Genomic DNA, 14,306 nt, shown 5'->3' with positions numbered 1-14,306 from the left:
ATAATAAATACAAGTTTAAGTAAGACAAAACATAAACTTAAAACCAGATGTATGGATATAATTCTGATGGTGTTTTCATTTAATCATAGTCTTAATTAGAACACTACTGCTTTGAGGATTAAGTGTCCCTGACTATAATAATGACAGCTTTTTAAATGTTAATTATTATTTTTTAGAATTGTTGGGAATATTAAAAGTGGACTTCAGGCTCTGGTAGCATAACTACAGAAAGTGCTTATTTTCAAGTCTCCTATTTTCCTATATAGAGGGATAAAAGTCATCTGATTAAGTGGTACAGACTCCCCATCCCACTTCCCACCACCAAAAAGACTATTTACTGTAAAGGTCTAAAAGCATTCATTTGAAAATGGTCTGATCTTTTTATTTAATGATGTATTGTAATTGTGTATATTCTTAAGCTAATTTTAATATGAGGCTTCTTTTAAAAAGCATGTGATGCAAAATTTGACATGCATGAATATATCTTAGGCCTAATATGCATGTGTCAATTTGAAGCACATATCATGTGTCATTGTTCATAAAGTCTGGGTGCATATCCTGTGTAAACCCCTGTTTTTATTTGTGCTACATATTCTAATTAACAAGACTTCAAAGGGAACTGATGGTCAAATATCAACTATTTTTCATTCTTTGTTAGTGGTTCTATAGAGACTAAATAGTGTTACCTTTGGTTCTACACTTACTAGTAACAGTGGTTTAAAGGGGAGGAATGAAAAGAACTAGGTAATCATTGTTAAGCACCTATTGCATAAATGTTCTATGCATCTCATCATATTTAATTATCATAGCAGTCATTTAAAGATATATATTATTTCCATTTTTCAAATTCAGAAACAGACTCCCAAAGATTAATGAAAGTTGCCATCAGTACACAGTCAGTTTTGTTGTAAATTGGGATTTCAACCATGCCTTTCCTAATCTCACTTTTCTTTCCTTATCCACTAATTTCACATGGGTACCATTGTATTCCAGCTACTCCCCTTATGAAAAGGGGAGGATTGGGTAGATTCTGAGGGTCTAGATCTGGGCTGTTTGGGGAGCAGGAGGCAGCCATAAGGACTGTGCAGGGATCACCAGGCTTGGCTGAACTAGGCAAGAATTTACCTAAGCATATGAAATCAGCCCTAACCCAAAATAGGAAGTAGGAAGTGAACCTAAGAGGTGAAGCCAGATATGAGAGCTGGAGTGCTGCCAAGAGTGTGGGGACCATAGTCAGGAAAGTACGATGTGGTCAGAAACTGTGAGGATTGAGAACAGGCTAGGAAGCAGAAAGAATTTGAAAAGATATGGTTCTGGATGGGGGCTGTGAACACTTACGGAGAAGGACAACTTTTTGAGGGGGATGTTAATCCTCACTGGAGGATATTTTTTCCATTGATTTTTTTAAAAAGATATTTTATTGATTTTTCACAGAGAGGAAGGAAGAGGGATAGAGAGCTAGAAACGTCGATGAGTGAGAAATGTCGACCAGCTGCCTCCTGCACACCCCCTGCCAGGGTTGTGCCCGCAAATCAATGTACATGCTCTTGACCGGAATCGAACCTGGGACCTTTCAGTCTGCAGACCAACGCTCTATCCACGGAGCCAAACCGGTTTCGGCAGTTTTTTTTTTTTTTTTTTAGAGAAGGGGCAGAGGGAGAGAATAGAGAGAAAAACATAGATGTGAGAGAGCCACATCAATTGATTGTCTGCAACCCAGCTACCTGCCTTGACCAGAATTACTGACATCAGGCTGGCAGGCAGAAGTGGTTAGGAGCAATCAGGAAGGCAGGCAGGTGAGCTTTTTGGAGCCAGCAGTCCTGGATTGTGAGAGAGTTAACCAACTGCCGGTTTAGGCTTGATCTCAATGGGATTGGCCCTAAATGGACAGTCGGACATCCCTCAAGGGATCCCAGATTGGAGAGGGTGCAGGCTGGGCTTGAGGGGACAGCTCTCCCCCACTCACGCACCCAGTGCACAAATTTTGTGCACCAGGCCTCTAGTGTGTTAAAATAAAATAACAAGGGAGGAGGTTATTTTTATTCTCTTTATCATATATTTATTTATTACTCTGTGCTTGGCACAGTTCTTTAATTATGGCCTGACCATTGTGGTTCAGTGGTTGAGCATTGACCTATGAACCAGGAGGTCATTGTTTGGATTACTGGTCAGGGTACATGTCCAGGTTTCAGGCTTCAGGGTGGGGCATGCCGAAGGCAGCTGATCAGTAATTCTCTTTCATCCTTGATGTTTCTATCTGTCTCTCCTTCTCCCTTCTTCTCTGAAATCAATTTTAAAAAATTTTAAAAAAAAGAAAGAAATAGGGAATGTCCCAAATTTCTGAAGAAACTGAGCTCAAGATCATAGAGCTCATGAACAATACTTCAGTTAGTAGACTGGCTGATTCCAGAGCTTCTGCACTGTGTCATGATGAAGTTTTCATCATCTTTGACATGCTCCTATAGAGGTAGTTCAGGAAAATTAAAATTATAAAAGTTAGTGAAACATTAAAATCAATTAGCAATAAGTTATGATATAGTGCTAACAACTATTGCTGTATTGACTATTTGGAAAAATTTTTTAACATAGAGAAGTTAAGCCGAAACAGGTTTGGCTCAGTAGTAGAGCCTCAGCCTGCGGACTGAAAGGTCCCAGGTTCAATTCCGGTCATGGGCATGTACCTTGGTTGCGGGCACATCCCCAGTAGGGGGTGTGCAAGAGGCAGCTGGTCGATGTTTCTCTCTCATTGACTTTTCTAGCTCTCTATCTCTCTCCCTTCCTCTTTGTAAAAAAAATCAATAAAATATATTAAAATGAGTGGGGATTCTACCGAGGCTCATTAAAAAAAAAAAACTAAAAAAAAAACATAGAGAAGTTAAAATAATAAAACAACTAAGACAATATAAATCCTTCATCTAGATTCACCATAGTTAACATTTTTCTACATTTGCTTTCCTTTCACTTCCACAATTTTGACACCTACGAAATTTGACATTAATAAAGCTGTCTAGTGTTCATTCCTCATTTCCCAAGTTATTCCAAAGAACATCTTTTATAGCTGATTTTTAAATTTTTCTTCTCCAATCCAGTATTCAGTCAAGGTTTGTTTTATTTTTTTACTTAATTGTTATATCTTGTCAGCCTTTTTAAATGTTTTTGTATTGTTTTTGTTTTATTTTTTATTGCTTCTGAAAACTTTTTTGAGTCATCTAGGCCAGTTGTTTTAAAGCATTTCACATTCTGGGTTTGAATGTTTCCTCATTGCTAGATTTACTTTATGTTAGCATTCTGAGCAATAATACCACATTGATGATGTATGTTTCTAATTGCACTATATCTAAAGAAATATAATGCAAGCTTTAAATTTGTGATCTATTAATTTGTTATTTCTAGCAACAAAGACTTAATTGTTTGAATTCTTTCTTCATTTTTCAAATAGACAACGACTGAACGACCTTTCATTCAGAAGCTTTTTCGTCCTGTGGCTACAGATGGACAATTGCATACTTTAGGAGATCTCCTCAAAGAAGTCTGTCCTTCTGTGATTGCTCCTGAAGGTAATGTAATTAGCAGTAGTGAAACATTTCTTTGATTGCTCTTTGTTCCTAAAGTAACATAAGTATTCTGCAGTTATAACTTTTGCTAGTTACTTCAGGAAGAAATTTTTTAAGTATGTTTTTATTGATTTTTTAAAGAGACAGGAAGGGAGAGAGATAGTTAGAAACATTAATGACATTATCAGTTGGCTGCACTCCTGCACCCTCTACCCTGACCCCCTTACCCTTCAGGGGATCGAGTCCATAACCCGTGAATGTGCCCTGACCAGGAATTGAACCAGTGATCTCCTGGTTCCTGGGTGGAAGCTCAACCACTGATCCAAGCCAGCTGGGCCAGAAGAAATTTTCATTATCTTATAGGGAAAAGTCTTTTGAAACAGAAGCTTGTAGTATTTAATCTATTTTATAAATTACTGGCATTAACAAAATAAGGAATTGACTTTCTTTGACAAAATAAAATACATTGTTCTTAAATTATCCTTTTATCACATCTTTGGTTTCCTGGTCCTTTCATTTGTAAATTCAGTTCTGATAAATATTATTTTTAATCTTCTACTGTGTTTCTTCATTCTAAAGGAATAAGAGGTAGTTAAATAAAATATCTTACCTTTGTTTTCCTTAATTAAATCTGCCTGCCTTTTCTGGCATCCTTGTGTATATCTAGCACTTCTAAATGCACAAAGGTTCAATGGGGGCAGGGGACAAGGGGCCATCTAAAATACCAACAGATTGATTTAAAAATAAATTATTGACCAGTACTCAGAATTATTAAAATTGAACAGGTTTTATTGGTTAAAGAGTTTATAAATATATCATTAGGTCTTGCTGTCATTTGTCATGAGTGTTTTGTACTAGATTATATAGTTAAGGTTTTTGATGCACACCCTCGTATTTCTAATGCTGGGTTAAATGTTTACTCAAAATTTCAATTACTGAATTATTTCTTTGTGTCTTTCCTGAAACATTATTTATGATAATTAAATCATAGCATAATTGAAAAAAAAAATCATAGCATAATTGACATTAGGTTGACCATAATACTGTCTTCCAGTCTTAATCTATTTTCGTTACTGTGTAATTTTAGTTTTTAGTAAGAGTTTCAATTAAATAATTTCTTGGCAATTTAATGATTTTTATTTTTAGTAAATTTTACTGAGTTGTTCATTAATCACTGCAGTCTAGTTTTAGAACATACCTGTCACCTCAATAGTTTAGTTTTGCTTGTTGGCAGCTAATCTGTGCCTCACTGTCCATTGTAGGAAACTATTGGTCTGCTTCCTCTCTCTGTAATTTGCCTCTTTTGGATATTTCATATATATGGAATCATACAAAATTGTGATTGTTTATTTCACTTAGCATAATGTTTTTGGTTTCATCCCATTTGTAGTGTGATTCAGAAGTTTTTTTTGTTTTGTTTGTTTTTTTTTTTTTTTTTGCTGTTTAGTAGTCCATTAAGAATATATACTATATTTTATTTATTCATTCACCCATTGGTGGGTATTTAGATTGTTTCAACCTTTTTACTTTTAAATATACATATATATTGTGTGATTGATTGATTTCAGAGAGGAAGGGAGAGGGATAGAATCATTCTTGCACACACCCCACTGGGGATTGAGCCCACAACCGGGGCATGTGCCCTTACTGGGAATCAAACTGTGACCTCCTGGTTCATAGGTTGACTCTCAACCACTGAGCCACACTGGCCAGGCTCCACCTTTTCACTTTTTTTTCCTTTTATGCTCTTTTTGTTTTCTACCACCTTTTCACCTTTATGAATAATGCTGCTGTGAACGATTGCATACAGATCACTGTGTGGAAAAGTTTTCATCTTTCTTGGATAGATTGATTCCTAGGAGTGGAATGGTTGGGTACTATGGTACATTTATGTTAAACTTTTTAAGAAACTGCTAAACTTTTCCAAACTGGCTGCACCATTTTACAGTCATGCCAGCAATGTTTGGGAGTTTCAGTTTCTTTATATTCTCACTAGCATATACTTTTTGTCTTAGTGCTTTTGTAGTGGTGTATCATGGTGGTTTTAGTTTTTATTTTCCTAATAACAAAGTTTAGTGTGTTTTTATCTATTCACACCTTTTCCTCAAATTTTATAGATTATTTGTTTTCTTATTACTGAATTTTGAGTTATTTATATATTCTGGATATAAGTCCTTATCAGATATGAATTGTAATTTTTTCCTAGTCTGGGTCTGGTTTTTTAATTTTCTTTAAAAAAGTAAAATATTTAAATTTAATGAACTCCTATTTCAAGGCTTTTATGTATTGTATTCCATTAATAATTTAAAAATCATTTTTGATAGAAAATATATAGTTCTAAAATCAAAATGTACTTAAAGGAATTTAAAGTAAAGTTTCTTTTCAACTTTTATTCACGAAATCCTAATACAGTTCCCCTCTACAGAGACAACCAATATTGCTGTTTTCCTGTAAGTTCTTACAAGGATAATTAGACTTTTTTTTATCTATGAAGTAAAGTTACAGAAATTTTGATTGTGGTGTTCTCTGTAACTGTTATTGATTTAGAAGTACTTACTATTCCAGTTTATTTTCTCCATGCTGTAAGGATTTAAACACACACACACACACACACACACACACACACACAAAACAATCTCTGTTTCCTGTCTGTTTTGCTACTTTCTTGAAGATTTGAGAATATAGGCTAGTTTTTCTATTTGAAGTATGATTAAGAGATTAATCATTTTTATTGCTAACAGAGATGGGATGTGAGCCTCATACCTCACTACAAGCATTGACTTTCATTTATTCATTTCTCTGTACTGTATATTTTTTTCTTTCTCTTGAGTACTTCGTAGTATTTTAAAGAACATTGAAAAATGCCTTGATTAATTAAGAGTAATTAAAATGTAAGTTATAGCTTAATATTCAAATGGCTACCTTATTTTTCTTATATATTTTTTGACAGTCTACTCTCAAAGCATTGTCATTTAAAATAATACATCTTTATAAGATCCATGACTATTGAATGAGAACATCACAATGAAACTAAAATTTTGGAGGAAAATTGTTCTCCCCCAACCAGCAGCACACTTGTCAACAAATACACAGAATGATGCAGGAAAACTTACTAGAAAAGAGCAGGAGGAAATTGGTTGGGTGTTAATTTTGTGTTTGACATCTTTAAAGAACCTTAGAGTTATTTGTTCATTCTCTTATTTTAGATGATTTGCTGTTAGTTTCTTACTACTTAATTGAAGAACTAGACTTAGAACTCAGTTCATCTCCATCTCCTGGTTCATTTTTTTTTCTTCCACTTTACTATGCTACCATTTACTTTCATTTTCACTTTTTAACTTTTTTGTTTAGTTTAAAATAACATTTTGAAAGTTTGCTTTTTTCTGTCTTTTTATTCTATGTTTTGTGTCTAGTACCTAATCTCACCTATATGCTGTTCTCTCTTATAATATTTCCTGGTATGATCTTAAGAACCTTAACTTTTATATTGATTTTGTTCATTTTGTTATTTTAGAGTTCCTGTATGATTCTAACCATTGTTGTTGAATTTATTAAAATGGTGTCTGTGGCATTCAGGCATTTAAATGAAAAGTAATCACATGCTTTGTGCTAACAAAATGCACCTTTGTGCTGTTTTGCCATCTTACATCCAGGTCACAATACATGCAAGGTTAGCACAGCCCTGTACAAGAACAATACACAAATTTGGGAGGCCTTTTATTCTTTTAAATATTTTTTATTCTCTTCTAAATTTTTAGCACGTCCTACAAGTACATCTTTTCCTAAAGAATACATAGTATGACTTCCCATGTATTTTTTTGAAGGGGAGTGGTGAAGTAGCCATTCATAATTTTAACCCACAAACCTGCTTCTTAGGTGATTTCAGTTGAGATAGGTGGATATCTTTGTGTGACAGTCTTCTTCACACCCAAATTGTTACATGCTTATATTGATGGGAAGCACGCATGTGCATGCAAGCACTCACACACACCATACAGCCATAATTGAAATGCTATAAATAGCACCTATACTTTTGAGGTACGTTTGATTGTTTCTTACCAGGAGGAGGCCACATTCTAATACAAGTATTTTTGAAAGAAACTTTTATTTGCCTCTTTCTTTTGTCACCTCATATTGGAAAATAACGGTCATTTCAGGATCTGTGGGGAATATTTAAAACAGGTCACTATTTCAGTCAAGAATTGTTTACTCTCTAGCTCAGTATGCCTGTGGCATTGTTAAACGTGAAGCATTTTGAAACATCTGCACCCAACTTAGGTTGAAAGCGAAAGACTTTAAGATTGGGTATGTTTGGATAAGAACTGGCTATCATCACATGATAGAGAAAGTACTTCATAAAACTTATGTGGCACCATTGTCTACTCCTTTAAGAAATGATTCATGCATGAAGGAATTTTGCCATTATTTCATCACATGAAGGTAGAATATACTCATAATTATGAAGACGTGCTTTAGGTCATTGTTCGTGTGGAGTAACTAATGATGCTTTGTGTATTTCTTTTTGTTGTTTTATAAGTGACTAGAGGAGTTAGTCAAGTTAGAGGTAACAGGAAGTAATCAAAGGTGAGCTCAGGTAAATTTTTTCTATGGTGTCAGCTTTAGTTAAAATGACTCAGAGCTAAGCTTCTGTATGAGACCTGAAGTGAATTTTTTTCTTTGTTCATTAACATTAAAAACAACATATCAACAAAAAACAGCAAAAGTTAAAGCCCATAGCTTTTATTCTTTTAGTTTGGAGAATATAGAACACCTGTAAGCTTTGCCCAATCATATTTCATTTCCCAGTTTTCTGATGATAATGTATAAAAACATAGGAGTTTAGGCTTAAGAGAATAAAAATATCTGTCCGTGCTTTGTTTAATCCTCTTTAACAGTTGGGCTGTTTCAGTTCTGAATTCATATGGATATTTTACAAATAGATTGTATGTGTAAGGAAAAGCTTACATTCCATGGCAAATTAATAAGGATTCCCTGCATGACTCTTACTGACAATTATAATCCTGTAGCCACTTGCCTTTTTTCATTTCCATTTCTACCCTGCTACCTGGGAACCTATTTATCTTGAGGCCATTCCCAACCATTTTAATTTTTTGTTTCCAATTGAAGTTGTAAATTTCATTATTCATCATTAAATTTCTTTGCATTATGCTGTCTTCTGGCACTGGGGATATTAAGATGTATAAGACATAGTCTCTACTTTTAAGAAACTTTGGTCCGATTGGAGTGGACAGAAAGGTATACAGATGTGGCGTATACAGTACTAGAGATATGCAAAGAATTGTATTATAGGAAGCACCTAGAATTGCTATTTTAACCAATCTGGAAAAGTAGTGAAGACTGAGTGAGATAAGTTTTAAAAGATGCACAAAAATTAGATGAAAAGGAGGAATCCGATCATTAAACCAAATGACCACTGTAGAGGTGAAATCCTTCACCAGCTACCTAGGAGCTGGTGAAGGGGTAATATTTGGTCTAAATGGTCTCTGTTTGTTGAGGACTAGCCATAGTTTTCTACTTGTCTCCTGTAAATATGAAGAAAATTTTCAATGAAGTCAGAAATGTGGGGAAATTACTGAGGAACTAAGTGACTTAAATTAGATCTATTTTTTTTACCTAATTAGTACATTGGAAGATAATTTTAATAACTTTAGACTAAGGGAGTCATAATACCCTTTTTTGGCATTCTAATTTGTCATATATGTTGCTGTATTTTCTTAAAATATTTTTTACTGATTTCAGAGAGGAAGGGAGAGGGAGAGAGAAATAGAAACATCAGTGAAAGAGAGAATAATTGATCGCCTGCTTATTGCACACTTCACACTAGAGACCAAGTCTACAACCTGGGCATGTGCCCTGACCAGGAATCAAACTGTGACGTCCTGGTTCATAGGTTGACACCCAATCACTGAGCCACGCTGCCAAGGCAGTATTGCTTTATTTTTTTTTTATATGCTTTATGAGAAACCACATAATAGTTTCTACAAAAAGTAAGAAAAGATAATGTAGTCATATTTTTCCCTCCTTTGCTCTATATAATGTGGTTAGATTTTGTTTATAAAGTGAGTTAGCTGTTGGGGTTATAATAATTTTTTTTTCAGACATAAAATAATTAGAGCAAAGAAATATCTAAATCTCATGTTACTTATCTAAGGTAGATCCTTCTAGTTGAAGTTTGTCAGTGCATGATGACACTGTCCCCCAAAGACATGGCATTTCCATTTAAAAACTATGGAAACACAGAACCTACAAACCTCATCAGAATTAGGATTTAGGAGTAAAGTAATAATGGTTTACAATTTTAATAATTTTTTTTTCACTCGTTTAGAATTTGTTTTCATTCTAATATCCTTTGTATATTCAGTTTTTTATTTGGAAGATCATTTTAGTATGGGTGTGGTTTTTTTCTTTAATATATCCAGGTTTCTTATTCTATAAAGTGAGGGTGTTTTTTACTACCTGCCCCATAGCATGTGTTAAAGTGAATGAAGTTTGTTTAAATGAGATTTTATAATCACATAATTCCAAGGTTTTACAGTGAACACTTTTTGTTATTGTTGTTTTCTTATGCATTGGATAGTATTTTTTTCTCAAATAGATGGTTTTTGTGGTGGTGTGATGGTTTTTTATAAACCACTGTGCAGAGATAAATACTTATTGATGTTTGGCCTATGCACAGAGATGTAAATGTATGACGAACTCTGTATGGCAAGACTTCCGAGCCCTGATAGTTACTTTTTTTAGAAATTAATTTCTGCACATGATTAGAAATGCTGAAAGTGGGCTTTGTTGAGGAAGAAATAAGCTATGGCATCTCCATAGTTAATATGGCCAGCTCTTATTATCATTTACTTGTCAAAATGTATTAAAAGTAAAATCTTAAGGCTAGAGGTCTGAAAATATCTGATAGTGAAAGTTTTTTATTGAAGAATAAGGCATGGAACGCACATTAATTTGAAATTTCTAGCTTTTCATAAGAAGGTCCCTTTTGTAATTTTGCTGAAATATTGAGCCCAACATGGGTCACCCAGTCCCACTGGGCTCTAAGGGGAGTTTCACCCTTTCAGTTTCATATTAACACATTCTGCTCTTAGTTGTTTTTTCTTCCTCACTGAATGTGTATTTTATATTTTAAAAAAGATACAGTGTTATGAACAATGGGAATTCAAAAGGTTTTCATATGGAGCCCTCAGGAGCAAAGATATATACTCAGGTTTGACAAAAGCAATTTGTTAGGCTCAGTTTTAACTTGATAATTGTATTTTCTCTTCTTGAATTTATCATTATGCCACCAAATTGTAAACTAAAATGAGTCCAACTCTTTGCCTTGACTGTTTTATTTTCCCTCCATCTCTGTGCCTTGTCCGAACACATGGGTAACATGGACTAATGTTTGTGATCTAGAAACTGTTAGTGAGTTAATCCATTGACATATGTCTTCTAAAATCAAGGAAGCAATAAACTGATTATTTTTGTTATTCTCCATTAATGAAGATGAGGTTACTGGACTTGTCAGAAGATGCCTCTGATTTCCCTCAATTACTGTTCTTTACCTAAATCTCAAGAAATTAAATGAATTAACATGGCTTTTTAGAAGTGGAAACAGACACTTGCACAATTAATATTTTCACCTTTAGCACTAGAAAACAAAATTCCCTTAACAAGATAATAACACATGCAGGTGATTAAAAGCTATTCATCTCTTCATTAAACTAAGTCCTGTGCAACCTCGATCTAGTCATGTATAAACTGTATAATTATCGCCTATATTTTAAATGAAACAATTCTGAACTATTCATACTTGACAAATATTAATGGGCTTTATTATACCCAACTGGAATTACTGGTTGTTTTATGAAACCAGATCAAAACATTTGAACCTGTGTTTTCAAAATTGTAGCAGGGGTGGGGGGGTAAATGAAAAAGTTTTAATTTCTAACTTTACCACATTTTTATTTTATTGTTAGGAGGATTTTAGTTTATTTAAATGGTATTACTTAATTTAATACAGTATCCTATTTATAATTATAGCTAATTATATGGGATTGTTTTTTAGTTTAAATTTGGGGTTATATCCTCATTATGAAATATAAAGATTATAAGCAAAAGTCAATGAAATTAACATGGCCATATTTTGAAAATCTTTTATAAAATGTTAAAAGTCAAGGTTCTGGGAATATTATAGGCAGAAATATTTTTTTAAATATATAAAGTTTATGCATTGAAAGAGATATGTGGTATAATATTAACTGTGATAGTACATGTTCATTAAGACCTGTATGGCTAAGTAAGTATAGATCCGGAAGAAGTTAATGTAAGTATTTTTAAATGAGTTTGTATTTCTCTGATAAATAGCACTCTCCTTCTGTTTGTGATCATAGGATAAAAGCTCTGTAAGCTTGTATATGTTCATTTTTACTGCTACATCATGTAGTGTGCTCTTAAGATTGAGATCTCATTCCCCAGGAAGCATTTCTGTCTAAGATTAATTGCCCTTTTAAAATCAGCGTTTGATGTATTCCTTTGGCTATATCCTGACTTGGTTTAACCCTCTTTGACCTGACCTCACTGACTATTACCGCTGAGGCTGAGTCAAAATCCTTCAACATGATGTATGCACTTCAGATTTCAGCCTGTGGTTTTTCATGTCGATGGATTCAATTAGTTGGCATTTTACTAATGAACATATCAGAGGTTACAGAATTTGTCACACAGAACAAAATTGTTCAGACCAGTGGTAATCAAAAGGCTCATCTCTATTTGTTTAAAACTTTTTCAGAAGTATTCAGTATTATTTAGAAGTTTTACCTTCAGCATATCACATATTTCAAAAGAGCAAACCAAAATTTTCTGCTGAATTATAAAATGTAAATGTGAAGCCACAAAGCTAAAAACATAGTTACAGTGTATGGTGTTAGATTTCTATTATTCCATATTCATGAGTGTGAACTAAAAAAGAAAGTTCTTTATTTAAACTGAAATTTTCTGATTAAAATCATTTTCCCATGAAGATATACCAACCATTTCTTTAGCTTCCTTTAAATTCAGAGATTTCACATGTTTAGTAAACCCATTAATGGTAAGAATGAAACTTATGCCTCTCTCTAGAATTTCAAGTGACCTGTTTTTAAAGACATTTAGATCACATTCCTTGTTGAAAATTGGCTAAAAAATAGGGTTAAAATGTAGGTTAGGATGGGGAAGGCTGTGAGCCATTTCTAATAGAAATCTCCAAAAGACAGATTCATCACATACTGTGAGTTCTCAAATAGTATTTTTTAAATGTATAGCAAAAATTTTGGAAGTTGTGCCTCCCTCCTCCAACTCCCACCTTCCAAGGATGTTTTCATCTTTTAAGAAAATAAGAACCTTACCTAAGACCTATTAAGCAACATAATCATAGTACAATAGGGCTCATTTGACTTGTCATGATGTGCTCTACCACATATACATGTTGGGAGCACTGTTGGTTAATCCAGAAGGTTTACAACACTTGAGGAATTTTTTAAAATGCCATTCATTCTGTTTTCATAATGATTTAGTCTTTGGATTTTTTGTTGCTATCACTTTTTGTCTTAACACATTCATGAAATTCATATGCCATACTATATATTATATATATGCAAAGTATATATTACTATGAGGCCAGTTTGCATGTTAGCAGTAAAACAATTATTCTCATAACTTTTTGTTCAGGAAGAGAATCACAATGAGTGTTTACTTGATACTAAACCATGATCTTTCAAAAACTGATCTTCTGTCTTCACTATTAGTAATATATTTGACAAGTATGTTTTTTAGGGAGTGAGCGGAAGGGAGGAATGAGGAAGAAAGTCACTCAGTTTTTTGAATACCTACTATGTCCAAACCCTATGCTAAGTTCTTTACTTGGCTATCCCATTTAAACCTCCATGCAACCCTGAAGATTAGAATTTTTTATCCACACTCTAAGATGAGGAAACAGACTCAGAAGGTTAAGTGATTTGCCTATTAATTTGAAACCAGTGTGCTGATTGCAATTCTAAAAGAAATATCTTCCTGTCTAGGCATAAAATACTCATATAGCCCTGCCGGGTGGCACAGTTGGTTGGAGTGTCATCCTATGCACCAAAAGGTTGCAAGTTTGATTACTGGTCAGGGCACATACCTAGGTTATGGGTTTGATCCCAGATCAGGGCACATGCAGGAGGCAACTGATTGATGTTTCTCTCCCTATCCCTATCCCTTCCTCTTTCTCAATTAAAAAAAAAAAAAAAGACATATCCTCAGGTGAGGATTAAAAAGAACAAAAAATGCTTTAAAGTAGATGATCAGGCTATTGGTGATAATTCAAAATGATGATACATTTCAATCTTATTTTGTAATACTTGGGCTTAAAAGTGAGAAACATATAAAAAAATAAAATTGTATTCTAATAGTCTCTGTATTGATATATAATCTCTTCAAGTCAACTGAATTCCATCTCTATCTAAAGAAAATACACATCTTTGACATTTGTTTCTGTCCTTTTCCTTAAGTCACAAACCCAAAGGATTAATGAATGACTGTTTTTATATTTACAAGATTAATTAAAATAATTAGTTTAAAAATTGCTATGTGGACAGCTGGCAAGTGGCTCAGTTGGTTGGAACATTATCTCATACGCCAAAAAGTTGTGGGTTTGATTCCCTGTCAGTGCACATACTTTGGTTTCAAGTTCAATCCTGGGTCAGATGTATACGGGGGCAACTGATC

At 33.8% G+C, this 14,306-nt stretch overlaps 1 protein-coding gene across 4 annotated transcripts in view; it reads left to right on the top strand.

Moving 5' to 3' along the window:
- The window catches only part of ATG5 (autophagy related 5), an 85,281-nt gene that overhangs the window by 65,014 nt on the left and 5,961 nt on the right, over window positions 1-14,306 (top strand). For all 4 annotated transcript variants that reach the window (XM_084890511.1, XM_084890514.1, XM_084890513.1 and 1 more), the window contains one exon: window positions 3,440-3,557. In XM_084890511.1, coding sequence (XP_084746637.1) covers window positions 3,440-3,557 — 118 coding nt within the window. The remainder of the gene's footprint in view (window positions 1-3,439; window positions 3,558-14,306) is intronic.

The sequence above is a fragment of the Pipistrellus hanaki genome (genome assembly GCF_964339955.1).
Source record: "Pipistrellus hanaki genome assembly, chromosome: 7".
Lineage (NCBI taxonomy): Eukaryota > Metazoa > Chordata > Mammalia > Chiroptera > Vespertilionidae > Pipistrellus > Pipistrellus hanaki.
This window is presented reverse-complemented; position numbering and strand designations above follow the sequence as displayed.